The following is a 23,737-nucleotide window of genomic DNA, read 5'->3' as shown; positions in this document are numbered from 1 at the left end:
TTGGTATGCTTCCAGCGTGAATGCGTCGATCCATCTCACAGCAATTCCAGCAGAACATCCGTCCATGTCTTGACGATATTCGCGCCCTTTCCAAGATCTGGTCCAGACCTGTTATCTTTCACCCTGTGTCGAAAACGCAACACCAGGTTACATCGGGACTGCATCCACGACAAAGCCCGCCGACTCTGACCACCTTTCCGTTCGACGAAAATTGTGACAACTTTGGCAGCTGTTCAGCTCCCACACTCACCATGTAGTGCCAGAGTTACCGCCGCCGCCACCTCCGGTATCCCAGCTATTGCCACCAGCATTCGTGTTCGCAGGCGTGTCAGTAGCCCATCCATCATCAGCTTTCTTGCCAGCGCCATTTCCATTCGTCTTGCCTTTCCCGTTGCCGAGCACGCTGCCATTGCTATTCACATTCCCATTAGCATCTCCACCCTCACCATTCCCGTAGTACACTGGCAGCTTGTAATCCAAGAAGCTCTTCTCCGGTGGGGTCGCTTTCCACTCCATCGCATCATTCTCATCTTCTGCGTCGCCCTCATGCTTCCCTACATCAGTGATATCGGGCGCCTGCTCCCCGTAAACCTTTCTGAACCGTCTCAGTTCTTCAATCAATTCCTCTCTCCCTTTATCCTGCAGATCCTGCAACCCTTGATCCGGATTCGGCTCCTCCGCAGCCTCCACTTTCAACCCCTTCGGCAAGTTCTCCTTTGTGCGGTACTTGAACACGAATCGAGCGTAAGGCTCGGCGATGGAGTCAATGTAGATAGGCTTGCGATGGCGTTTGAAGTAATTGTAGGCGCGCCCGCGCTGGATTTGCTTTGACAGCGAACGAGATGCGGCGAAGTAGGCAGGGACGTCGTATGGGGCCGGCTCGTCAATGACCCAAATTGAGGGGGCGGCAACAGCAAGTTTAGGACCATGGTAGGCGCCGTGAGGGCCATGGAGGGGTGGGCCTTTGTAGTTGCCGGCGGGCGTGGAGGCTGAAACGTTGTTGTTGTTGTTGTTGTTGTTGGAGTTGTCGTGAGAGCTGTCCGAGGGATTCAGTGTGTGGACGGTGTTGTCTGCTGGAGCAGGGGTTCCCCAGTCGTTGTTTCCAGTAGAAGCTGCGCCAGAGGTGTCCGCGTTGTTGTTGGTATTGTTCCAGTCTGTTCCACCGTTGCCCGACGTGCTTTTCTTATCATCGTTATCCCAGGAGGTGTCGTTATTGTTTGTATCCTTGTTGTCATTGGCGTTGTCCCAAGAAGTGTCGTTGTTGTTCGTGCCTGTGGTGTCATTAGAATTGTCCCAATCATTCGTGCTATCGTTGTTGTTTGTGCCCGAAGTGTCGTTGTTATTGTCCCAGCCGTTGTTGCTGGTATCGTTGCTACTGTCTCCAGAGCCGTTGCTCTGGCCGTTCGTGTTGTTGGCATCCATCGCTTGCTTGCTCACACCGACAATGCCGTATTGCCATTGAGTGCCGTCCCAATACCATCCGCTATACGGATCAATCGTCGCCGGTTGGGTGTTTCCATTGGTCGCCTGCTTGTGTGCAGTATTGTTATTGTTGCCATCCCTGGTCTCTGGAGCTTTTGGCTGCACCCATCTCAGGTTGGGCTGCTGTCCGGCACCATTATTGGGTTGAGGCCAAGCACCTGGCATGGTCTGGGTGGGCTGTACAGTCTGCGAGTGTTGCGCTGGATAGTGCGATGACCAATTCTGGGCGTACGGCGGGTATTGATTGTGACCAGCATAGTAGGGATGACCAGCAGTATGTGGTGGCGTTGGGTAGTGCGGTGCTCCGTAGTTTGGATATGCAGCGTGGCTTTGATACTGCGACAGTCCCGGTACATGGGCAGCATGGGCATAGGGTGTTTGAGCTCGATCTGTGTATCGGTCTGCGGGAGGTTGCGAGTGGTCTCGTTGTATGTCGAAATGTACATGCCGATCAGCCCGAGGAGGTAGAGGAGGCCGGTGCTGGAACCGACCTGTTGGTGGACCAGCCCAACCAGGCGTATCATATGGCGGGTTCGGTCGATGGTAGTAGCTGTCTGCAGGGCCGTCGAGTTGGATGATGCTTGCAGTATCGTCGTCCTTTTTGCCGCCCTTCTTCTTACTTGACTTGTTCTGATTAAGCGCATCATTGTTGCCTTTGCCACCTTTGTTCTTCGCCTTCTTCTCGTAAGCAGCTTCGTCGTCTTCTACGGTCAGTCTGTTGCCAAGCACATCACTCTCAGCAGCAGAATCACAATCATCTTCTGCAGTGTCATCGTCCTTGCGAGCGCAGCAACGAAGTATGATGACATCAATCGTGCCCAGATTTTGAAGGTGCTCGGTCGCGCTCTTCTCCTCATCGCTTGTTGCCTCGTCGACTAGATTCGTGTAAGTTGAGCGATCAAAGATTCAGACTGCTAGATACTCACATGGATTGAAGTCATCGAATCGCCAGTCACTCCCGAGGAAGTGGCCATCTTCTGTCAACTTGCGCTCTTCTTGTCTCAGATAGAAGTCGATCTCGGTTCTCTCCAGCGGCAGATTCTTCTTTGGCCGAACCAGGTTGACTCGATTGCGGTTGCACTGATAGACGCCATCGACGAAGACAACAGCCGCAAGCCCTTCATAGATGTAGCCCTTGGACGTGACGCGAATAGAGAACTTTTGAGGCTTGTCGCCAGGCACTGCTATGAACGTCTCCACGATGCCGTCGCCATATGTGGTGGCATATTCCTTGAATGGTGTGCCCTGCGGCCAAAGCACGTTGCAGTTGATCTTGCGGAGTGAAGGCATATCGTGACTAGGTCAATTGCGATCTGGTGTTTTGGCCGAGGAAAGTGTGAGCTGCATGTCAGTATTCATTGGAGACCTATCCGAGAAAAGAGGGGGTAGATAGACGAGCGAGAGTAAAGAGAACATCAACGGCGGAGGAAAGATCCAACCGAGAGAATCCAAATAATGAGGGACCGAAGTTCCAAATAGTGGCCTGATCGAAGAAGGTGAAGGAAGAGTTGACTGTGGAGCTTGGAGACAGAGTGAAGGCGACCAGTCCTCGTCACCTGGCAACCGTTTGGTAAGGTATACATTTTGGAGCAGCACATGAAGGTATATATATTTTTGGTCGGAAATTTGGTTCACAATCACACAGCAGATGCCACCCCTTAGCGATTGGTGACGTTCTTCGGAACCGACCTTTCGTGAACGGGTATCATCTGCGCATCCCGACTGTGTTGCCCGAGGGTGTCCTCCTACCTAGGTAGGGGGGTCATTGGGCCGGAAGTCAAATGCCCTCAGCAAGAGGTTTGGTAGGTCGGGGCTTAGGTTCGATTCATTGTCGGGAATCGTTCGAACCGTTGGGTTAACTTGTTCCCTGAACGCTGCGGATCAGAGACCATTCTCTTTTTGATTTTTTTGGCGAAGTAGGGGGCACAGGTTCATCACACACAAGGACATTCGTTTAGGACCCATCCAACGCATACCCATGTTAGCAGCTCCTGAGATATTCGTTGCAAGTTCAGCAGTCACGATCCTCAGGTACATCCGTGGAAAGGGCAAGGTCGTGGACCTTGAAGTCGAACTGACGGCTCACTTCGAATGAATTCGACTTTTCGCGATCTTGCAGGGCTTCATTTCGACATCTTCCAATTCTGCTGAGACAGCGAGGTAATACTGAGGACTTAGCATTGACAAATCCTTCCGAATCAACTGCGTCGTGTCCCGTACATGCTCACACCTGCCTTCCCACCTGAGCCACAGAGAAGTCGACTGAAGGTTACGCTTTCTCGACCGGTCTCGGCGTGCCACGCCGATGAGTTGCCTCACGGACGAGGCAAGCTGTTGCTCGAGTGGTTCGCCCTTTGCTCTCGTCGTGATCATTCAGGCTGCAGAATACTGGTAAGGGTCGGTCAATGAATCATCTGCCGACAATGGCGTAGACCGGGACCGTAGCACTACATCGCTCTTACTGCTCATTCCTATAATAACTTCTTCACGCATCTTTGACTGCTAACAGGTGTCTGCGCTATCAGTCTAGAAGAACCGGAGATCCTTCCTCTGTTAAATATCAGACCACGGCTTGGCCGCTAGGGTTTCACAAGGCCATCGAAGGTCCTCTGTCTGAAGCGACGGCTGAATCGCTATTGTCTTCGCATACATACTGCCTTCACTAATGATGCCTCAAGCATGGCTAGATGAACTGCGAAGTGAGATGAGACGTGACGTTGATAGTAAGCTAGTCTCGAAGAAGACAAGAGTTCTTGGCATTCCTTCAGCCGGCGACGAAGGGCATCTGGGTGGGGCCTTTGGACATCTGTCTCCCTCACTCCTGCCCTGGCGTGGTATCTTGTTTCTATTGCGTTGTCCGACTCTGTTGCACCGGCTTCCTTTCCTGACCTCCTTCGGCGAGCGCCTGCATCACTATGAGCGCCACCAAGACTCAATCGCAGAAGATATTCGAAAAGCTGAAGACAAAGCCAGCCAACAAGGTGGGATGCCCTTCCCCTGCGCATGTGCGCGTGGGACTAACGACGACATAGGTCTGTTTCGACTGTGGCCAGAAGAACCCGACTTGGTCATCAGTACCATTCGGTGTCTACCTGTGTCTCGACTGCTCATCAAACCATCGCAATCTTGGTGTACACATTTCCTTTGTCCGATCTACGAATCTAGACAGTATGTTACTTCCTTCTCAGCAGATGGCATTTACTGACCGCATCAGTCTGGCAGTGGGATCAGTTACGCCTCTTCAAGGTGGGCGGCAATGAATCTGCGACAAAATTCTTTCAGTCGAATGGTGGTACCGCTGCACTTGCCAGCAAGGACGCAAAGGTCAAGTACCAAAGCAGTGCTGCAACAAAATACAAGGAGGAACTGAAGCGGAGGGCTGCCAGAGATGCTCAAGAGTAGGCTCCGCCGAACACCCTTGATCTCGCAGCTGATCTGTTCTAGTTACCCAAACGAGGTCGTCATTACCGACGAGGTAGTCGGCACACCTGGCGACGGCACATCTACTCCAGCCGGCGAGCCAGGCGACGACTTCTTCTCATCGTGGGACAAGCCAACGATAAAGAGGCCTAGCAATCCTCCCTCACGGACTGGCACTCCCCTTGGCGTGTCCCGGACAGCCTCACCCTTCCTATCCGCTGGCACAAATGGCGCCGCAACCAGACCGAAGTCCCCCTCTCCCCTCGCAAACGCCGCCGAAGAAGCCGAGAAAGCCCTGCCAGCACCAACAGCTATCCGCACATCCTCCGCATCTGCTGTCCGGAAAGGTCCCGTAGGAGCGAAGAAAAGCGTCCTAGGCGCAAAGAAGACCACAAAATTAGGAGCCAAGAAAGTCGGTACTGGCGGAGACGACATCGACTTCGAGGCAGCAGAGAAGGCAGCCAAGGCCGAAGCGGAAAGGATAGAAAAGCTCGGCTACGACCCAGAAGACGAAGCTACGGAGAAGAAGAAGAGCACGATCAGCGTATCGACCAAAGACACACCTATAGTGGCACCCACACCTATAAACCCTGCTCAAGCTTCCAACAGACCGGAGCACCAGCGAAGTCCGAGCGAGGTCGAGAGGCTAGGTATGGGCATGGGTCGTTTAGGTTTCGGGCAGATCAACAGGCCTGCGGGCAGCACATCTTCTGCTCCTGCTCCCAAGAAGCTTGGCTTTGGCTCGGTTGGCACTGCCAAGGCAGCACCTAAAGGTACGTTCATCATGATCACTTATGTCCTTTAATCCACTGACGACTCTGATAGACGACTCTGACGACTACGCCCGCGCCAAATTCGGCACGCAAAAGGGCATCTCTTCAGATGAATTCTTCGGCCGCAACAACTTCGACCCGCAAGCCCAGTCCGAAGCTAAGCAGCGCCTCCAAGGTTTCGAGGGTGCCTCCAGCATCTCCTCAAACGCTTACTTCGGCCGTCCTGAGGACGACATGACTGGTCTGGAAGGCGGTGACTATGGCGATATTGAGACGGCCGCGAAGGACTTTGTGAGGAGGATGGGATTGACTGCGGGTGACGATCTGGAGAATCTGATTAATGTTGCGGGTGAGGGTGGGAGGAAGTTGAGAGGAGCTGTCGCGCGGTACTTGAACAGTTAGGCGGATTGTGCGTACCGCATTGCCGGCTGCTAGCAGTGAAGGAGACTGGATGGCTGGCGGTTCTTCGCATAGGTCGCAGCTTTGACCGCATTGGAGGCAGGTTGTCACCGTCTGGCGAGGCCGCAGGCTGGCATTTTCACGAAGTAGAGAACAAATCCAAGCACAGAGTTAAAGTGATGCCGGTTTTGAGAAGGTGACTTTCGGCATACTGGTGCTTGTTACTAAATCACTTCCGCGCGGTGGATGCTTCTGCCAAGTTAGTGAAGCGATCGGTCCGGTTCATGTCGGATTTCAAGTTCGTTCAGCAGGTATAAACAGCTGTTTCGACCTAAACTGCGCCCTCTTCTCCTCTTCATCACTGTCAGAGCAGTCACGACTGACCCGCCTGCCTGTCATGCCTTGGTAGCACCTGCTGCTGGGTGGGATGAGGAGCTGCGCAGTATGATCGACATGATTCATGTAGTTGATCTTTCGTTCATCTGTACACCTGTCGGCGGCGTGTTGGCTCGGACTCCTCCTACCTAACGCCATGCTGTCAATTGTGTGTCCCCTTTCCTGTATAAAATGCTCATAGACTCATATGCTCGGCACTTGCAGCGAGCCGCCTCCTCATGACAAGCGAGGACAGCTTGCCACCCCGGGTCTCGTCTCGAACGAACAACACGCATTCGCAGTCGTCAAAAGACCCGCCAGCTGGGTTTGTTAGGCAGAGAATGTCCGCTTTGTCGTATTTGACTTCATACATGCTTGCTTTGCGTTTCGTTCCTTCACAGATCCCCTTTAACCAGCCAACTCTCATACCCCCTCATAAACCGCGCCACAAACGCCTCCAAATGGAAGATAACCTTACTCCCCAACCGAATCCGATGCTCCATCTCCCCCGCCCACTCCACAATCTTCGGCTTGATCTCATTATCCACCGCCTTATGCTCACACAACTTCCACGTCAGCGTCTTCAGCACCGTCGTGGCGGGTATACAATGTGTCAGCAAATCATACAGCTTCGCGCGCACGTTGAGGATCTGTGCTGGCGAGCGCTCTCGGATCATGTCATTTGCGATCTCTGTGATGAGAAATTCCCAGTCGGGTGGTTGGATGGGTGTCTTCTCGCTGGGTTCGGGGGTAGAGGCGTAAACGGCTTCGAGCATGAGCAGGGCTTTGCGTAGGTTGCGGCCGGACTCGTGTGCGATGCGGGCGTTGAGGGCGGGGACAGCTTTCCATGACTTCTGGGAGGAAACTGCTTTGGCTAGGGCGGTGACGATCTCGGCCTCGGTGGGCGCGGCGACCCGGACGAGCAGGGTACGTGAGCGGATGGGCGCGATGATGCCCGCCGTAGAATTCGAGACCAGAATCAGCCGCACGTTGTTGCTGTATTTCTCCATTGTCCGACGGAGGGCGGCTTGGGCATCTCGAGTCAGGCTGTCGGCTTCGTTGATGACGACTACTTTGAAGCGTTGGCGTGCATTGAGGTCGACTTGTTGAGTTTGCGCGACTTCTTTGAGGAGCTCTTGGATCACGACGCGGTCGTAGTTGCCGACATCGCTGGGAGTGATTTCGAGGTGGTAGACGGAGGAGACGATGTTGAATTCGAGTTTACGGGAAGATGATGTCTGGAAGATGCGGGCGTCGATCTTGATCTTCTCAACGCCGGGTCCGTAGAGGGCACGGAGGGTGGCGAGGATGCGGGTCTTCTTGCCGGCGCCGGATGGGCCGTAGAAGAGCAAGTGTGGGAAGTCGGGTGATGAGGCCTAGTGAGGGTTTGATTAGTGATTGTGGACTTTCCTGTACAGGTGGAAAGCATACAAGCGATGATAATCTGTCTGAGAGATCTGAATGGTATGTGAGTGCGTCCAGCGACCGTGGCCGTAGTTTGTCGACTAGTAGTGCCATATTGATCTGCAATGGTTACTAGGCGTCGTCGCGATGTTGAGAGTAATGTCGGACGAAGACTGTAGCAATTTGTAGTATTCGCTGCAGATTGCAAGAAATGATTTAGTCGAAAACGCGTCCAGAGCCGAGGAACTTTGGAAGCGCGACGGACCGCGTAAAGTGCCAAGCCCACCCCTCGTCGAGAAGCAGCCCAGTCTCGATCACTTCACTCTCTCGCAGCGAACATACGATGGGATACACAGACAGTTCGGAATGCGCTGTCTACACGGTAGCACTCAGACAGTGTGCTCAATTGAAATACTGATGGTTTCTAGGACGAATTGGAGTCCTGGATCGTTCTTTGTGTCGACGTAGCTAATTGCCTCTCCATACTCGATTTATGAGCCCGTCCAAGAACAGATACTTACCTGCTCTTTGCAGTTCCTCCACAACGAATACAACACAATGCTGGAAGCGGCAGTTCAGACAGCGGACTGCTATTCCTTGTGGTACAGCATCCGTTCTTGTCCTCGGACCCTGTTCTCGAAGTGCGGGAGACTTTTCAGACTATCAGCACCCCGTCCATGCGTGCTGTAGTAGAGCGCCGCTAGCAACCGCCGTCTCTCACGCCTCTGAGACGCAGGCGTCGGCACTCGAGCCCGTTCTCGACACAGTCTTCCGGAGCAGTACCAGGAACATTGCTCCGAAAACATCAGCAGAGTCGACCTACTTGATCAGAATCTAGCGAGTATAAGGCGGTCAATAGCTATTGCTATCGTGAGGTAAGTGTGAAGGGTAGCATCGCCCGTGCACTGCTAGTGACGTGTCGGACCGCAGCGGCGTCAGCGCACCCGATGTCCAGATGTATTGCAATGGTGTTGTGAGTGGCATGTTGATGTTGTTCTTACCTGCTGAGCCAGGTACCCACACAACTCAGCACAGCATCATCTCGCCGTGACCAGCGAAGCATAGAAGTGCATTGCAATCAATGCAGGTGGCCAATTTCATCAGCAGCACCATACAAATTTCTCGAGCTCCGTCGTTATTGCCACGCAAACAATCTCAGGAAAAAAATGTAAGAGCATACACAAGCAGACAACCCAATTTCATAGCGCAAATGAATCAAATCTCGTGGCAATGAAACGTCCGTCAGAGCCTTCCCCACAAGGCATTGCTCAGCCTCGGAGCATGTCGCAAGAACTCCAAAATAATCACAGTGGGAGATTTGTTTCATCTCGTCAAAATCCAATAATTCCCATCTTGTTGATGTTGCTTGCTCCGTAAATAACAAACAAATCTGCCAGATTCGAACTCAGGATCAAGTACATATACGTGGCCGCTGTTCGCGTTGTTGCTTGCATCTTGAGCTGGTAGCACTCAAACCCACGAGCGCCGTTGCAATAAGCCACGAACGATCCTCGAACAAGATTTGTTTACTGCTTCTACAGCACGAGATTTCCCCTCAAAGATGCACCCATCCATGATCTCACAACACATTTCACTCCTCGCTCATTCACAGCGCTTGCGAGTGAGAAATGCGCAGTATATATTACATTCCACCGACATCCTGGCGCGGCCATACAATAACCAACGGATCCGGCCCAACCACTAACCAAGACCCAAAGCAAATGCCATCGACTCGTTATAACAAGGAGAGAGATTCAATGGAGCAGTGTCTAAGTTCCTGGACTGACGCTCGATCTTGGGGACCGGTCGATCATAGTAGGTCCCAGCGTCCCAAAAATGGACCACAATCCATAGCGCAAAGTCATCAACACATGACACTGGACAAATTTTTCCTAGGTAAGACAACCGAGATGGACCGCAGTAGCAGTCAACGCCACTTTTGGACCTCGAACAGATTTTGCCTGTGTGGCAAAGTATTGCACTAATAAGATATATCACATTGAACTGAAGGGCGCCGTCCTGACAGTGCTTGATTTGACAAATGGAGAGGCATCAAGTCGTGTGGAAGGTTTCAGTGGTGGAGGCCACCCTGCAAGTGATTGGGGTCGATGGTTCCAAAAGGCGTCAATGGCATCTGGACGTCGTCCCGAGGTGTGTGATATTCTGACATGTCGTGCAGCATCATGCCATTATCGTCAAAGGCAGGACTAGGCATGGGCAAGTTGAGGTTCTGCTTCGAGTACATCTCACCCAGCATCAGTGTCTCATCATGCATAGAGGGGCCGTGGTGGCCCATGCTAAACATATCAGCTGAGGCACTACGAGGAATGTTGTGCAGTGGAGGCGAGTTGCTGGCGATGACGGGGTCGTGATGCGCCATCTGGGGGGTGGGCGAGACTGCATTGGCCATTTGCATGTTGCCCTGCTCGACCATAGGTGATGGCGACAGGAACGGCATGTTATATTGAGGAGTGCCAAAGTCTGTTGGTGGGACATTGCCAGGATTGGAGGGGAAGAAGCCAGGAGAAGCAAACTCCGACGGCGAAGTCGCTGTGGCCGAATGAGGAGGCATATGTCGGAAATCCATGCCGTACCCAGCAGAGGTGTCAATCTGGAGGTTAGGCCCTAGGGGAGCGTGCATTGGGTGCTGAGGCATCGGATGGTGAAACTGCTGATGTCCGTCAGGCGGTAGCTGAGGCGACGGTTGCTGGAAGTTGAAGGTAGGGACTCCTCCGTGGAGCATCGAGAAATCGATTGCAATGGGGACGGACCGACTTCGCTGTCTCTTGTGACCTCCGTGCATACGACCGGGATGCAGATGTGGCTGATGCCAAAATGATTCTCCTGGTACATGCCCACATGCGGCGGATGTGGGCGAGCGAAGTGCGGCTGCGACGAGGGTCGAACGATGCCCATGTTTGGTGATGTTGGAGCTGACGCAGGCATTGCGTGAGGGTCGAAGGGATTCATACGATTCTGGAACGACTCGAGGGAGACCAACTTGGCGAGTTGACCGCTCAAAACCTTAGGATGACCACCAAGATGATGCGTCAGGATTTGTGATGCTTGCTGGTCTTCTGTGAAGTCGCCGCATTGGAAGAAACCACCGGAGCCTGATGAATCCATGAAGAATTGAGGTGGGCGTGTGAGCTCAATGACCAGACCGCCAGGACGGGGTGGGGAGCCATTGACGCCCGGTCCAGTCTCGCCAGCCTCAAGTTGAATGCTCTTGATGAAGGCAAAGGGGAATTCGATCTTGTACCCTGCCGAGTCATTGTTGATGTAATAGGTTATGCAGGCTTTGTCGGGCGAATAGAAGATAACCAGATCCATCGCGTTCTGTCCGACACGGCGCCAAGTCCCGATGCTCAACGATCGGCAAGTGAAGTGGTGAATGACTGCGAGCATTAGACACGGTACCGTTCCAGAGAGATGATTTGCACATACCAACTTTACCAGCAGCATTTGGATCACCACCTATGAGCATGCCATTGCCATATGGTATGGGCCCGCCTGGCCGACCCATCAAAGATCGAGGGAACGGCCGGCCACCTTCCATAGCCTGCATAGCAATCAGCTGTCTCATAGACTCTGGCAGTCCATCGACATCGTCACCAATGTCGATGCCTTTCTTAGCAAGCATCTTGATCTTGGCTCGGCGTCGGCTAACACGTTGTCAGTGTCGATCGTGTGAACAACCTTGACGAATGACCTACCTGTTCTGGAACCAAATCTGGACAGAGCGCTCTGTCATCTGGATCTCCGATGCTATCCTTTCACGGGTGGCAGCATTTGGAGTAGGATTTTTGTTGAACTCGGTTTCAAGAGTGACCAGTTGGTCCTGGGTAGCCCTCTGTCTTTTCTGATTCTTTTGTTGTTGGGTCAGGGTACTCTTTCGTGGAGGTCGGCGAGCACCATTCGCTGAAGTGGGCGCTGATCCTGGCGGATTCGAGGCGATGGAAGCAGATGTGTTCGGAGTGGTGGCCGACTCGGCACCTGGAGATGGGGTCGAAGACTCTGCCTTGAAGGCAGCAGGTGATTCGGAGGACATTATTGAGATGATGCTGTACTTATCACGCGCGATGAGGGGCTCAGTTGTGGTGTCAATGCCGGTGCCCGAGCTGTCGGCGTGCGATTTGAACGAATGTAAGTGCCGTAAAGGGCTATGTCGGAAACGACTACGTCAAGTGTGATGGTTGTCGAAATTCACAGGCCAGCTATGCTATAATGGTATCGTCTTGCTTGAGTCTCGATGGTTTCGTAGTGGCTAGACAGTTGATGTTCGCGAAGGCGTGGAAAGACCGTGATCGGTTTGAGATGGCAAGCTTCAGACTTGGATAAGGAGTGTGGTTCGTGAGCCTTGAAAGAGTGAAAGGCGTACACGAATGAATAGATTGAGAAAAGCAGGTAACGTTTAAGGAAAGAATAAGTGAGGTGATGAGGACACAGCGACGATGAGGTATGAGAAAGGAGGGAAAAAGGGAAGGGAGCCGGCTGACTTCAAAGATCTGAGCTGCGCGGGAGAGGGGAGCCGCAGGCAGGCAGGACAAGGAGCCAGACTTCGCCCGAACCAGAGCCACAGAGTGTCAAGCCCGGAGGATGCGGCAACCACGCCTGCAAAGCAGCAGCAAAAGGCGAAAGGGGAGAGGGCGAGAGAACAAGGTGAAGAGCCTGAAAGAAGGAGCGGTCGGAAATAGGTCAAGTGCCCCCCACTTGGACTCTCCTTGGCGGCAGGCTCATGCAGGTACACGCCAATCAAAGTTGCACGCAGCAAGCTCGGCGGGGATCTCAAACGCGATGGGCCTGGTCTAGCGCGCCATGCTCGAAGCTTCCTCCAATGCTGCAATGCTGCCGCTCCTGCTGCTCCAAGTAGAACAGATGAGAAAGCGCGATTCAATGCTGCTGTAACTGCTGTTCAATGACCTGCTTGACGATATTCTCAGCACGGACTGCGAGGTGCGAGAGGCCTAGAACAAAGAAGCACGAAAGAAACGAATTCCTTTGTCCGGCTCGTTCATCATACCAACCTTAAACCAAAGATGCCGTTAGGTGTGCAACTCAACGGCGCTATACTCGTCCATCGCGATCGCAGCCGTCCCACCTGCGACGGCCCCTTTCTTTCACAGATTTCAGCCCGCGCTCTTTTCTGGTACCTATCTAAGCGCGGCACCGATTGCGCAAGAAGTAATGCCCCTCTATGATACAATGATTGCCCAGCCGTGCTCAAGCACTGTGTCACACTGTGACGGGTTTCATGGACGAGAATCCTCCCGTTCGTTGCGCAGCTATCTCACTGCTGACATAGCACGAGTGCACTGCAGCAAAAATTCTCCTGGTCGGTGTTAGCCAGCCCCTTTGAACAACGCTGTTGAGCAACTGAGACACGCATCCGCTGACATGCAGCAAAAAGGCCGAAAGCCTGTTGCACGACATCGCATCTAAAACCTCCCCTGTAACTCCAGGGGTCAGGGTTGCGCCTTTGTGCACAGCGAATGGCAGCGCTGCATGGTATCTATGATCGAGCCAAGGCTTTCGTCCTGCTCTGCTCCACCAGCTCGTGCTATGCCATGCGAACTCCGTGTCGCTTCATACGCGTTCGAGAACGAGCGCCTGATCACAATCGAGTCGAAAAGCAACGTCGATGGAGCACTCTGTATGGCTGCGCGGTGTTCGCACCTTTGAGTTGAAGCGTCTGATCGTCAGCTTGCGATGTCATTGCCACGAACAAGACGCGCCATTGGCTATCTGAAGCGGCAGTCTGTCTGACGGCGAAAGGCTTCTCGAGCACTTCTATTTGCCACAGGAAGCTGTGAAGCTAAGCCACAGCTGCAGCTACACCGGTGCTCCTGCCCGCTTTGCGAGGGTCACCGTCTCTTGACCTCGTATGCGGGAAGTTCACGTAAGGGCATGAATCCTGTCGAAGAATTCGACAGCAGCACCGGTGACAAGAGATCTCGATCTGTGCAATGCTGCATCCTCGTGTCAACGATCAAAAGTATGACACGAGCAGTGGCTTCGGAATATTTCGCTCTCACGTCTCAGCTCACTCGTTACTGGTTTCCCAGAACGTTGAGGATGCCGCTTTCGTAGGATTCTCTGTACCCTGCTTGTGGCGAACACTGTGTGTGAATCGTATAAGAGAAGAGCTGTGGCAGAAAAGCCGTTGAACGCGGCGGTATACCATACCGACCTCGTCCGCCTGCCTTCAGAGAAATTTCGAGTTCCTGAATGAAAAGGGGTCACTTCCACTTTTGTGAGCTTTCAAGTTCGCAGGGATGACGCGCCTAGGTTTCGTATCTGAAGAACTTTGATCACGAGATCACGTGAGAACGGCTGTACTATTCGCCGACTTCATCCGCTGTAGTGGAAGTGTCCGGAACCCAAGCATCCGACTTCAATCAGAAGTGTGGCAACTTTTTCAAGAGCTGCACCAAGACTCGTCTCTGATGAGTATGTTATGGTACCGAAGCCTGCTGCCGTTCCAAATACGTACCCAGGTACTTTTTCAGCATGTTCCAAGCCCATTGCCATGAGCTGTCGTGCCCCTTCGAGGTGTCTCTCGGTCGTCGCCATAGCCATGCTTATCGTGACAGATCCATCCATATCGCATTCGTACTCAGTCAGCCATGAGAGCCTCTAATCCTATGTCATCCTCCCAAGTCCACCATGTCTGCTGCTTGGAATCAGCGGTCTGGAATTCGAATATGTTGACGAAACCGTCGTCGATTCGCAATTGAACATGACATCTGTTTTCCCTGCGGTAGTTCGGACCACGAATCCTTCCGCCACTTGTCCACCTTGCCAATGACTTGCTGAGGAATTTGCTGCTCTGAGTGTAGATCCAGAAAGCTGCATTATCCGGCGGGACTCCTGGCAGGTAATGTTGGAAATCAAATTCCTCGAATGTCATCTGCTCTGTAGCCGCACACCGTCGGTACACTCCAGGTCGCCCGTTAACAACAAAGACGTAAAGCAGGGACTGGTGCTCGAAGGTGGCTTGTTCAAAGCCCGCACACGGCATGCCGTCATTGAAGGGTACTTCGTGGCCGCAAGCACCGTACAAACCACAGTATTGCTCCAGGATGCTGGCCCTGATCTTTCCTCGCCGCCAATCAACGGGGCTCTTCTCACGAACGAACCTGTCGTCCTCCGATACGAACGACAAGATCCCGGTCTCGGGCGCCACATCTTGCGTGTATGCAACAGCGTGCAGGATGGCGTTCTTGGTCATATTCTGGTCGTATGCTTGTGCTATTGCCGCTGCGTTCAACGTCCAGGCCCTCGTAGACTCAAGAAACATGTGACTGAGCTCGTCCTCTTCGACACCGGGACTTGTGACCGCCACTGATCGATGATCCAGAACAATGCGGTCTAGTAGTGGTCCACATGCATGCGCAAGCTCTCTAATCAGAGGCATGGTTATGATGTCCCGCTTGCAACTGTGGTGAATCAAACTTATGTGTTTTAGGAAGCTCTGATGGGCTTTCAGAAATCTGCCTAATTCTAGAGTCTTTGCGTCGACATTCTGCAAAATCAGCTTCCGCAGCTTTGCGAAGACGCACTTGCCCAGAATGCTGCTGAATGTAGGCCTGTCAGGAAAGATATGCTGGCACCAGATACACTCGTTGACAGCTCCGGCCGGAGATGGTATGCAGAATGCGAGGTGCAAGTGTTCGATGGAGGGACTGATGACTCTCAGGAGGCTCGGCACGAGTTTGGTGACTGCGACTCGATCTCTTTGGCTATTATAAGAGCTAAATAGACTGAGCTGAAGACTTCGGAGTCCCGTGAAGCCGGGCCTCGTTCCTAATGACAAAATCGACTTCAAGTGGAACCCAAATGTTGTCTTGTGCAGTCCCACCCGTGCCAGACTCTTGAGTGCGTCAGCTCTGGCCATATTCTCTTCGACACCATCGTCAGGGAGTCGCATCATTGATAGCAGCTGAACCACCTGAGGTGGTCCTTGCAGCAGAGTTGCCAACGCCAGAGCCTCGACGGCCAGCAGGTTGTCTGGTATAAACGCACGGCAGGGAGAAGGTCGACGACGAGTTACATCAGCCTTCTTGACAACGTTGACGGTTCGAACATTGTGCAGCCAGGCGCAGAGCTGTGCAAACTCGGGACCGCCGTATGTTATCTGCAGGCTTGCTGGGGGCGGAGGAGAAGTGACCGAGTATCCATCGTCGTTCGTCACTAGGCAGTAGCACCGTACTGAAGAGCAGGCTACCGTTGGCCCGTCCAGATAGAACTCAAGAGTCTTGACACAGGACGCTAGGGCTTGGCCGTTTGGATTATTGAGGAAGACATCGCGTATCTCGCATGCATTCAACGATGTCAAAGTAAGCCTCTGGAACAGGATCGAGGAGCCAGCGATATAGAAGATTCGGTGGGCAATTCGTGCTGACTTCACGCTCCGGCTGTCGAGCGATTCGAAGATCTGATCGAGGACCTCTTGCGGCAGGTCATGGATTGTCTTGCCAGACTCTGTCGATGTGCCAATATCGGATGAATGCATTGCTGCAAGGTGACCTGACGGTGTGGTCATGATCGTGCGATGAACCGTTGGCAATATTTGGGGAAAATACGGCCATGCGCCTTCGAGAATGTGCAATGCTGTGGAGGTGTATTTTGGTTGCATCTGCGCGTTATGCTCTGAGGCGGTAGGCACTTGTGGCTGCCTTGGATTCAGGTGGTGGATGTCGCTGGATGGCAACCGGGCACTTTCAAGTGACCTTGTCGGCACAGGTGCAACGGGCTTCACAACCACAAGTAGACCGCAACGGATCGGACTTTGTTCACACGATATAACTCGATAGGGACCGCTCTTCGAAATGATTGACTGCTCATTTTCAAGCTTCATGCTGGCATCAACTTCCGCAGCTACTCGGTCATTGACGACCAGGGCGGTCAGGTCCTGCATCGAGGCTGACCTTTGCAAGGAGCGGGCAATGAGTCCATACCGCTCGCATGTTGTTGGCATCGGGTGTTATCTAGCATCTCATCTCCCAGCAATAGATCAGGGATCGCTAGTCCAGCCTCCATCCACAACATACGAACTCCCAGTAACACCACTCGCCTGATCGCTTGCCAGGAATACAATGATGTTTGCAACCTCCGACGGCTCCAGATCTCGCTGCAGGCTCTGGTTCCGCATGACATACGCACGATATTCCGACGTCAGAACCTCAGCGCGTTGTCGCTCGGTCGCGATGGCGCCGGGCATCACGCTGTTGACACGAATGTTGTACGGCCCGAATTCTTTGCTATGAGTACGCGTTAGGCCCATGATCGCAGCCTTGCAAGCGCCGTACACAGGTGTGTCGGCAGCTGATATCCGCCACGTGATCGATCCGAGATTGACGATGCTGCCGCCACCTGCTGCCTTCATCGACGGCAGGAACGCTTTCGTGAAGAAGAATATATGTCTGAGATTGGCATTGATGTTGTATTCCCAGTCCTCTGGGGTTACTTTCGCTGTCTCGATTCGGGCGACCTTGCCAGGTGCTGCTGCGTTATTAACGAGAATGTGCACAACGGGCCATTGCTGTAGTATATGGTCGACAATTCGCTGTATGCCTGGCAGATCGGTGACATCACACTCGTAGAACTTTGGCGCAGTCAAACAACTGCGCCTGCTTTCGGGAACTTTCTCGAAAAGTGCAACAACTCTTTCAATCGTCTTCTGGGCGGCAGTAACGTCAATGTCCAAGAACACGACAGTGCAGCCTTGTAGCGCAAAGTGTTCGACAGTGGCCGCGCCTATACCACCTGCTCCGCCTGTCACGACTACAACTTTGCCTGCGAGAGAGTGATATGTTACTGAGGGGGTCGACATTGTGGTGTGTGTAATATTTCAGGAGCTTCGAGACAATCAGTCGTTTAATAAATAGCAATACCCTCCCATTTCTCAGCGCAGAAGGGGTCCCACGTACGAGGTCATGGCGAGCCAGTGATCGGCCCACGGCGCCACGCGCGTATATATTTCTAATGGTGCCAAGCTTCCAACACAGGGTTTGCGGTGATAGGCTGAACCTGATTTACCAGCGCGCTAGTCATGCAGGCATCGAGCATAAGATCAGGGGACCCTGGTCTTTTGTTGTTGATCGCTCACAGCACCACCACGTAGCAGTAAGGACAGTGATGTACACTGCTGCTGATGAATTACCAAGAGGTACCAGTCGTATGTTGCGATGGCATCAGACGTCCGTACTTCAACAGGACTGTGCTGCATGAAGTCCTCCTTCAGTCAACTGAATGCAATTCGCTTACCAGATCCTTGTGTGTTTGAGTCGCCTCTGTGGGCTGTTGAGGCTCCACTTCTGCACCTCTCGCTCCGGATACAACATGCCGTACTGTATGGGTTTATGGCCTACGCAGGCGCATTTGTGAGGCTGGCCGATACGCGGGTCCCCGTGCCACTCACAGCGTGAACCTCACCATACTATCGCAATCGTGGAGCCGATACCATCAGCGGCCAGTGTCTTACGGCCATGGCCTTTGCGCCCGTCAACCGAGATGTCGATCGATCTAATGCCTATCCCGCGCGTTCGAAGCCAGTCATGGTCGTGATCTGATGATGGTACCCGCACACGAATGAGCGGACCCGCACCCTGGCTGGTTGGAGTAGTCAATTTGAACGTCACTCCCTTATTACCTCCGTCTGTGATCTGATCAGGACTTGCACCAGTTATGCTGCTGTACAGCGCCGCATATGCGGACAACTTCTCTGGCGGCACCAGAACATCGACTGCAGCAATCCCTGTAGCTTTGCAGGGATGCTTTGTGAGTGTGTCGTCGTCGAAAGGTACCCTAACAATACGAGCTGTCACGTCGTGACAAAAGAAAGGTGCATCGATGCGTGTAGTTGGATAGGCTGCGTCACCAGGAGTCTCAGCAGCATTGCTATACTCAGGCCTGGTGATTTCCCACTTCACATCGAGCCCATCCTTACGCTTACGACCTCCTGCCTGAGGCTTGGTGTATTTAACACCCAGCTTACTATCACCGGCCTCCTCGCGCAGTCTCATGTCCAGGTGACGATGGTTCTCTGATGAGTTGAAAGGCCTCAGCGTCGTTAAGGCGAAGTCAATCAGGCCGGACGGTTTGTCGAGCCATGAATTGTGCATCGGTCGATCCTTGTTGATCCACGTGAAGAGCTCAATGTAGGTGCCATCGCTGAAAATGATCAGGCGATTTCTCGATGATCCGCCGGCGTGTGTCCCTCCTTCGATGGTTTTAAAATTGGAGCTGATGAAGGAGGGAAGATTGTCTAGCTCGTCATTGCTGAGTAGAAGCACGATATGATCGTGGCAGACTATGAGCATAATCAGAACGCGCCTCGGAAAGCACGGACCATCTGCAGCGTTCTTCTGGCCGCTGCCACTTACCGTAGGAGTCAGACATCCTGGCAACGCACGGTAGACCTACACCTGAAGAGAGACTGCTGTCAATTGCTCACGGACTAGAGCCGTAGGTGAGCGTTCAGCGTCATAAGAACTACGGAAGGATGACGGAGGGGAAAGCGCAGCCCTCCGGTGGTCGGAGCATTCGGATTTGCCAAGCTTTTGAGCCATTGACTGGCTCTTGACGCGTTGTTGCTTCCGTGTCCTCGTTGACTATGATATTCTTCGCTGGTCAGCGTACACTGTCAGTCCCAACGGCCGGCCGGCCACGAGCCATTGGAACGGCAGAGGTTGCACTCACGATGGGTCGTGGACTGCGTGCGCAACGGACATGCGGCATTGTTTCGCCCTTTCCGGCGGACAGGACAAAGACCAAAAGGTAGGTCCAGCATAATGGGACGCACGTTGGCGCGCAGATTCTTAATCGTGTCTGCGTTTCCTATGTTCTGATCTGCTGCTATTTTCATGAAATGATCATTGCTGCTATACTTCCAGGTTTTGTTTCTGGGAGTCGTTAGGGTTATACAATATCGAGGCATGGAGCCAATACACGAAGTCCGGCAACACACTACTCCGCAAAGCTCACGAGGAGGCACAGAGCGAGACAGAGTTTCTATTCCACAAGTTTCAAAAGTTACGAAGGATGATATGCTCTACGTCGGTGTGCTCGAGGAAGTGCGCCGCGCGCGGGCAAGCTGGGAAGCTGGACGCAACAACCTGGCGCTCAAACATTTGAGAGAGGCAGTGAGCTTGTGCAATGACTATGATGGCTCAAGCCAGCTGTGGCAAGCGTGCCGGAATCTCGAGAATGAGTTGAATCGTTTGCATGTCGTCCCAGCCCCCACGTCGCCTCACAAGAGACGTCGCGCGTCATCTGCGCAACATGAGCCACCGCCCAACAGCCACAAGACATCGGATGCCGGTACGATTGATACTTTGTGGCAAAGACTGGACGCTGCAACAAAACAACCCATGCTATCGGACTACAGGGTATCGATTGCCAATACTGCCGACACTTTGTATGAGAAACTGATCGCCGACACAAAGGTGCCTATGCCATCAGATCAAACCTCGATCAGGCGCAACAGTCTGCGACGCACAAGGTCGCTTTCTCATGCCGGGGACAGTATCCCGAACAGCTTCTCTGCCAGTTGGAACCCTTATCGCATGTCTACATCCACCTCTGCCTTTACTGGTATTTCTGAATTCGAAGCTCGGCAGAGGGCAGGACTGCATGCGCAGACAGAGCGAAGACAGACTGCCAGGTCAGAAACTGGTCGCTCGATCTCAAGAGATAACGAGTTCGAGGCTCTCAAGAGATGGCAGGGACAGTTGCCACAGAGTCCATCGCACTTCAAAAACTGCGAAGACCCGTCCCCGAGGCGACATTCGTTTCCTGTTGCAAGCCCTCCAAGCTCTCCGTCTTCAGTGTGGTCTTCAGTGTCTACTCACACGAGAAAGAGGTCGATCCACAGCACTCCCAAGCATCTCAAATCCTCGTCACTACAGATTGAGAGCTCTGACAAGCCCGACTCGAGTGACTCGGCGTCGGACTATTCTACACGCCGATCATCCCTGGACGAGACCAGCACTGTGCTTTCGGACACTCCCTCCCTGTCGAAGCTCAGCGAACATATACACTCTAACCCTTTCGCAGAATCGAATAGCACCATTACCAGCAGAATTCGTCGTCTCTCCACAGAAATATCGCCACTGGCGCCATTGACGATACCAGGATCTCTATCGCATGAGAGCAGTGAGCCTATCGTTCGTAGTCCGTTGCGAGAGGCCATTACGGCCGACGATGACTTTCCTGTCACGTTTACGGCGTCGCCGATATCTTTGGATGAAGGGGACCATCGAAATAACCGCACACCTGTGCCTGCCTCGAGTCAAACAAGCCTGCCGCCTGTGACGACTACAACTTCGCCAACTAAGTCTAGTCCGCTGCGCAGAACGTTCTCAGTGGCAGCGTCGGAGCCAGCAGAAGTGTCAGATGCCGACCAGTCATCGGCATCTGGGCTATCAAGGGATAGCAACAAGTCGGTCGAGGCAATCGAGTCCGGTGAAAACGACGCATACGGGGACGCTGATACCACCAGTAATCCGTCAGCGAAAATGACCGATTCCATGAGCCCTCATGAGTCCGCACCACTTGTTGGTATGGTGTGGAAAGCCACGGTTCCCCCAGCTCCAGGGCTTGATGCACCCGACGCTTTGAGTTTGACACAACCAGGGCCAGCCCTTGACACTTCGCTCCCAGCATCTTCTGCAGTGCTACCAACAGCAGAAGTTCCAGATAAGGAACCCACAGCGGAGGCCAAAAGGACGAGGACAACAGCGGACTCACAGGTAACAACGTCCGTCAGTTCATATAGGCTCAGTCCGGCGCCTCTCCGACCGCCACACTCGAAGCCGCAACCAAGCAACAGTTCCATGCTCAAGGAGTCACTCGGGTCTCTCGACACAAGATCCACACAGCCAAGACATAGTGGTATGTCCGCGGCTGCACGAGGAAGCGGTGGATCTGTGTCGTCCCTGGCCTCTCGATTTGAGAACACAACACCAACCCACAAGCAGCCGGCAAGCAGCTCGCCCAGCACACAGATCGCTTTTGCACGTGCGAAAGCTGCATTCGGAGGCGCTTCTAGTAATCAGTCTCCCAAGTCACGGGTCTCAGCTAGCACCGTAGGCAGCGGTGGAAGTTCTCCATCTAGCCCACAAAGCTCATCTAGTGCTGGAAGTCGTGCCAGTGACGGTCTCAATCAGGGCGACAGCGTCAGTCAGCGCAAGCTCCTATTCAACGAGAAACCGGTGCCTATAAATCAAAGACCGCCCTGGCAGAGGCCTGGGAAGATTCGTGCAAGCCCGGCCCCTGCCAGCCTAGCAACGAGCAGAAGGCGCACACCACCATTGGCGAAGTCAACACAGTCGAATGACAGTACGAGTCGTTCATCTGTAGCAAGAGGACGTCAGCACGCCTCGAGCAGTGGTAGCAGCCAAGGCAGTCGAGACAGTTCTGGTAGGCGAAGTACGAGCAGCTCCTTGACGAGAGCAAATGCTGGATTCGTGGTCTTCGGGAATGAGATGGCGAGGGGAGCGGGTGTCAGAAGAGACTTGGAAGGATGAATATAATGAGTTGACTTATATCGACTGGCAAGGGACGACATCTCGGTGGGAAGGCACATTCGACGTATACCCTCACCGCAGTGGAGGCCCATAGGGAAGGGCCAGGAGCAGGATCTTACTTCTTTTGTTGGGAATCTGTTGTATATATTTACATGCATGTTAATTGGTGTACTCTGCCTTTTCTTCTACGCGTCAACGTGTCAGGTCTTAGTACTGTGATCTTTGTCAGACCATCAGTCATGGCTTGCTGGGTCTCTTTAGCAGTATTCGGGCCCATTGCGAGTCTTCGGCATGTCCGTTGCTTCGGCCTTGGCTTAAAGTAAGGCATCCCAAAAGCCTGATTAGTTTGCAGAGAACCACAGCGCCAGCCGAGGCACCGACGAACTTTGGTCGTGAGGTCTCACACAATGAAGGTATCAATAGCAGCAATAGAAGTATAAAGAGATGAGGTACTCACAACTGGGCGACAATGTTGCAGACTCCATTCTCTCTCAGTATCTCTTGTAGAAGTCATGGCGGCAATTGGAATCTCGGCACAGCGTGCAGCCCAGGTCGATAGAACATGCCGCGACTTTGTCGCACGGTTCGTGAAGCCACTCGGGGCAACATCAGACGATAATTCATGGTCTAAGGACGACTTTGCCGCTGTATTCAGCCCAGATGTCCACTGGTACGATCATGCCTTCCTCATCTGCAGACAGGGTCACGGGGCAGTCATGGGCCTCCAAGTGGCTTTCAGACATTGCAACCAACCTTTCGATGTGGAGTTCAAGGTAAGCTCTGCTGTTTGTAAGACGTTCCGCGCGACTGACCAGCCCAGGCCATAACTCCAACAGCGAAGGGCGCCGTTCTCGAACAAGTCTGGGTCGGGACGTGCAAAAACGACATCGTCAGGCCAGATGGAGAGCTTGCGTTCAAGGCCAGTGGAAAGGAGTTCAAGTGCCATGTGTGCATGGTGATCGAGATCGATGAGGCTGGGAAGATCAGTCGCATCGATGAGTATTACAACAAACGGTGGGACGATGGTGTTCTTGAGTCGGACTATGCCGTTGTGAAGGGCGCCAGCTTGAAGTCCTAGCACTAGTCGTTGGCAATACAGCGAGAGCGATGCAATAGATGAAGGCCACCTCAGAGAGACGGAACTGTGTAACTTGGTGAGAACACAGGAAAAGGAGATCAGACACACACAGTACGCAAGGCCCCGGCTTACAATTTAAGCATTCGGCTGCCCCGCAAACCACGTTTCCTCATCGATCTTAGGCTTGATTCTCGACCATCAACGTCATCATGTTTGCAGAACAGCGATAGCGGGAGTCAGATCGATTCCTCCCGACCGAGCTCGACAAATGCAAA

General features: G+C 53.2%; 9 protein-coding genes across 9 annotated transcripts; 3 read left to right on the top strand and 6 right to left on the bottom strand.

Annotated features, from left to right (window-relative positions):
* Positions 1-246: 246 nt before the first annotated feature.
* AB675_4301 (uncharacterized protein) lies at positions 247-2,772 on the bottom strand (the record flags this gene model as incomplete). Its single annotated transcript, XM_018144433.1, has 2 exons — positions 247-2,357; positions 2,409-2,772. The coding sequence occupies 2 exons, from the start codon at positions 2,770-2,772 to the stop codon at positions 247-249; spliced, it is 2,475 nt and encodes an 824-aa protein (XP_017998449.1).
* A 1,625-nt stretch (positions 2,773-4,397) lies between these two features.
* On the top strand, positions 4,398-6,077 carry AB675_4300 (ADP-ribosylation factor GTPase-activating protein glo3; the record flags this gene model as incomplete). Its single annotated transcript, XM_018144432.1, has 5 exons — positions 4,398-4,463; positions 4,515-4,650; positions 4,697-4,880; positions 4,927-5,675; positions 5,728-6,077. The coding sequence occupies 5 exons, from the start codon at positions 4,398-4,400 to the stop codon at positions 6,075-6,077; spliced, it is 1,485 nt and encodes a 494-aa protein (XP_017998642.1).
* A 767-nt stretch (positions 6,078-6,844) lies between these two features.
* On the bottom strand, positions 6,845-7,967 carry AB675_4299 (Replication factor C subunit 5; the record flags this gene model as incomplete). Its single annotated transcript, XM_018144429.1, has 2 exons — positions 6,845-7,825; positions 7,881-7,967. The coding sequence occupies 2 exons, from the start codon at positions 7,965-7,967 to the stop codon at positions 6,845-6,847; spliced, it is 1,068 nt and encodes a 355-aa protein (XP_017998494.1).
* A 1,957-nt stretch (positions 7,968-9,924) lies between these two features.
* AB675_4298 (Homeobox protein HOY1) lies at positions 9,925-11,904 on the bottom strand (the record flags this gene model as incomplete). Its single annotated transcript, XM_018144428.1, has 4 exons — positions 9,925-10,580; positions 10,625-11,251; positions 11,301-11,518; positions 11,570-11,904. 4 exons carry the CDS (start codon positions 11,902-11,904, stop codon positions 9,925-9,927), a joined length of 1,836 nt encoding a protein of 611 aa, XP_017998463.1.
* Positions 11,905-14,469: 2,565 nt separating this feature from the next.
* AB675_4297 (uncharacterized protein) lies at positions 14,470-16,398 on the bottom strand (the record flags this gene model as incomplete). Its single annotated transcript, XM_018144427.1, has 1 exon — positions 14,470-16,398. One exon carries the CDS (start codon positions 16,396-16,398, stop codon positions 14,470-14,472), a length of 1,929 nt encoding a protein of 642 aa, XP_017998629.1.
* A 471-nt stretch (positions 16,399-16,869) lies between these two features.
* AB675_4296 (putative galactose dehydrogenase GalD) lies at positions 16,870-17,688 on the bottom strand (the record flags this gene model as incomplete). The annotated part of the gene is made up of 1 exon (XM_018144426.1): positions 16,870-17,688. One exon carries the CDS (start codon positions 17,686-17,688, stop codon positions 16,870-16,872), a length of 819 nt encoding a protein of 272 aa, XP_017998492.1.
* A 598-nt stretch (positions 17,689-18,286) lies between these two features.
* AB675_4295 (uncharacterized protein) lies at positions 18,287-19,256 on the bottom strand (the record flags this gene model as incomplete). Its single annotated transcript, XM_018144425.1, has 2 exons — positions 18,287-19,167; positions 19,241-19,256. 2 exons carry the CDS (start codon positions 19,254-19,256, stop codon positions 18,287-18,289), a joined length of 897 nt encoding a protein of 298 aa, XP_017998574.1.
* A 536-nt stretch (positions 19,257-19,792) lies between these two features.
* Positions 19,793-22,194, top strand: AB675_4294 (uncharacterized protein; the record flags this gene model as incomplete). The annotated part of the gene is made up of 2 exons (XM_018144424.1): positions 19,793-22,033; positions 22,087-22,194. The coding sequence occupies 2 exons, from the start codon at positions 19,793-19,795 to the stop codon at positions 22,192-22,194; spliced, it is 2,349 nt and encodes a 782-aa protein (XP_017998435.1).
* Positions 22,195-22,896: 702 nt separating this feature from the next.
* AB675_4293 (uncharacterized protein) lies at positions 22,897-23,462 on the top strand (the record flags this gene model as incomplete). Its single annotated transcript, XM_018144423.1, has 2 exons — positions 22,897-23,157; positions 23,205-23,462. 2 exons carry the CDS (start codon positions 22,897-22,899, stop codon positions 23,460-23,462), a joined length of 519 nt encoding a protein of 172 aa, XP_017998548.1.
* Between the last annotated feature and the right edge of the window lie 275 nt (positions 23,463-23,737).

The sequence above is a fragment of the Cyphellophora attinorum genome (genome assembly GCF_001299255.1).
Source record: "Cyphellophora attinorum strain CBS 131958 chromosome Unknown Contig18, whole genome shotgun sequence".
Taxonomy (NCBI): domain Eukaryota; kingdom Fungi; phylum Ascomycota; class Eurotiomycetes; order Chaetothyriales; family Cyphellophoraceae; genus Cyphellophora; species Cyphellophora attinorum.
Note: the sequence above shows the minus strand (reverse complement) of the source record. Positions and strands in the feature narration are given on the sequence as shown.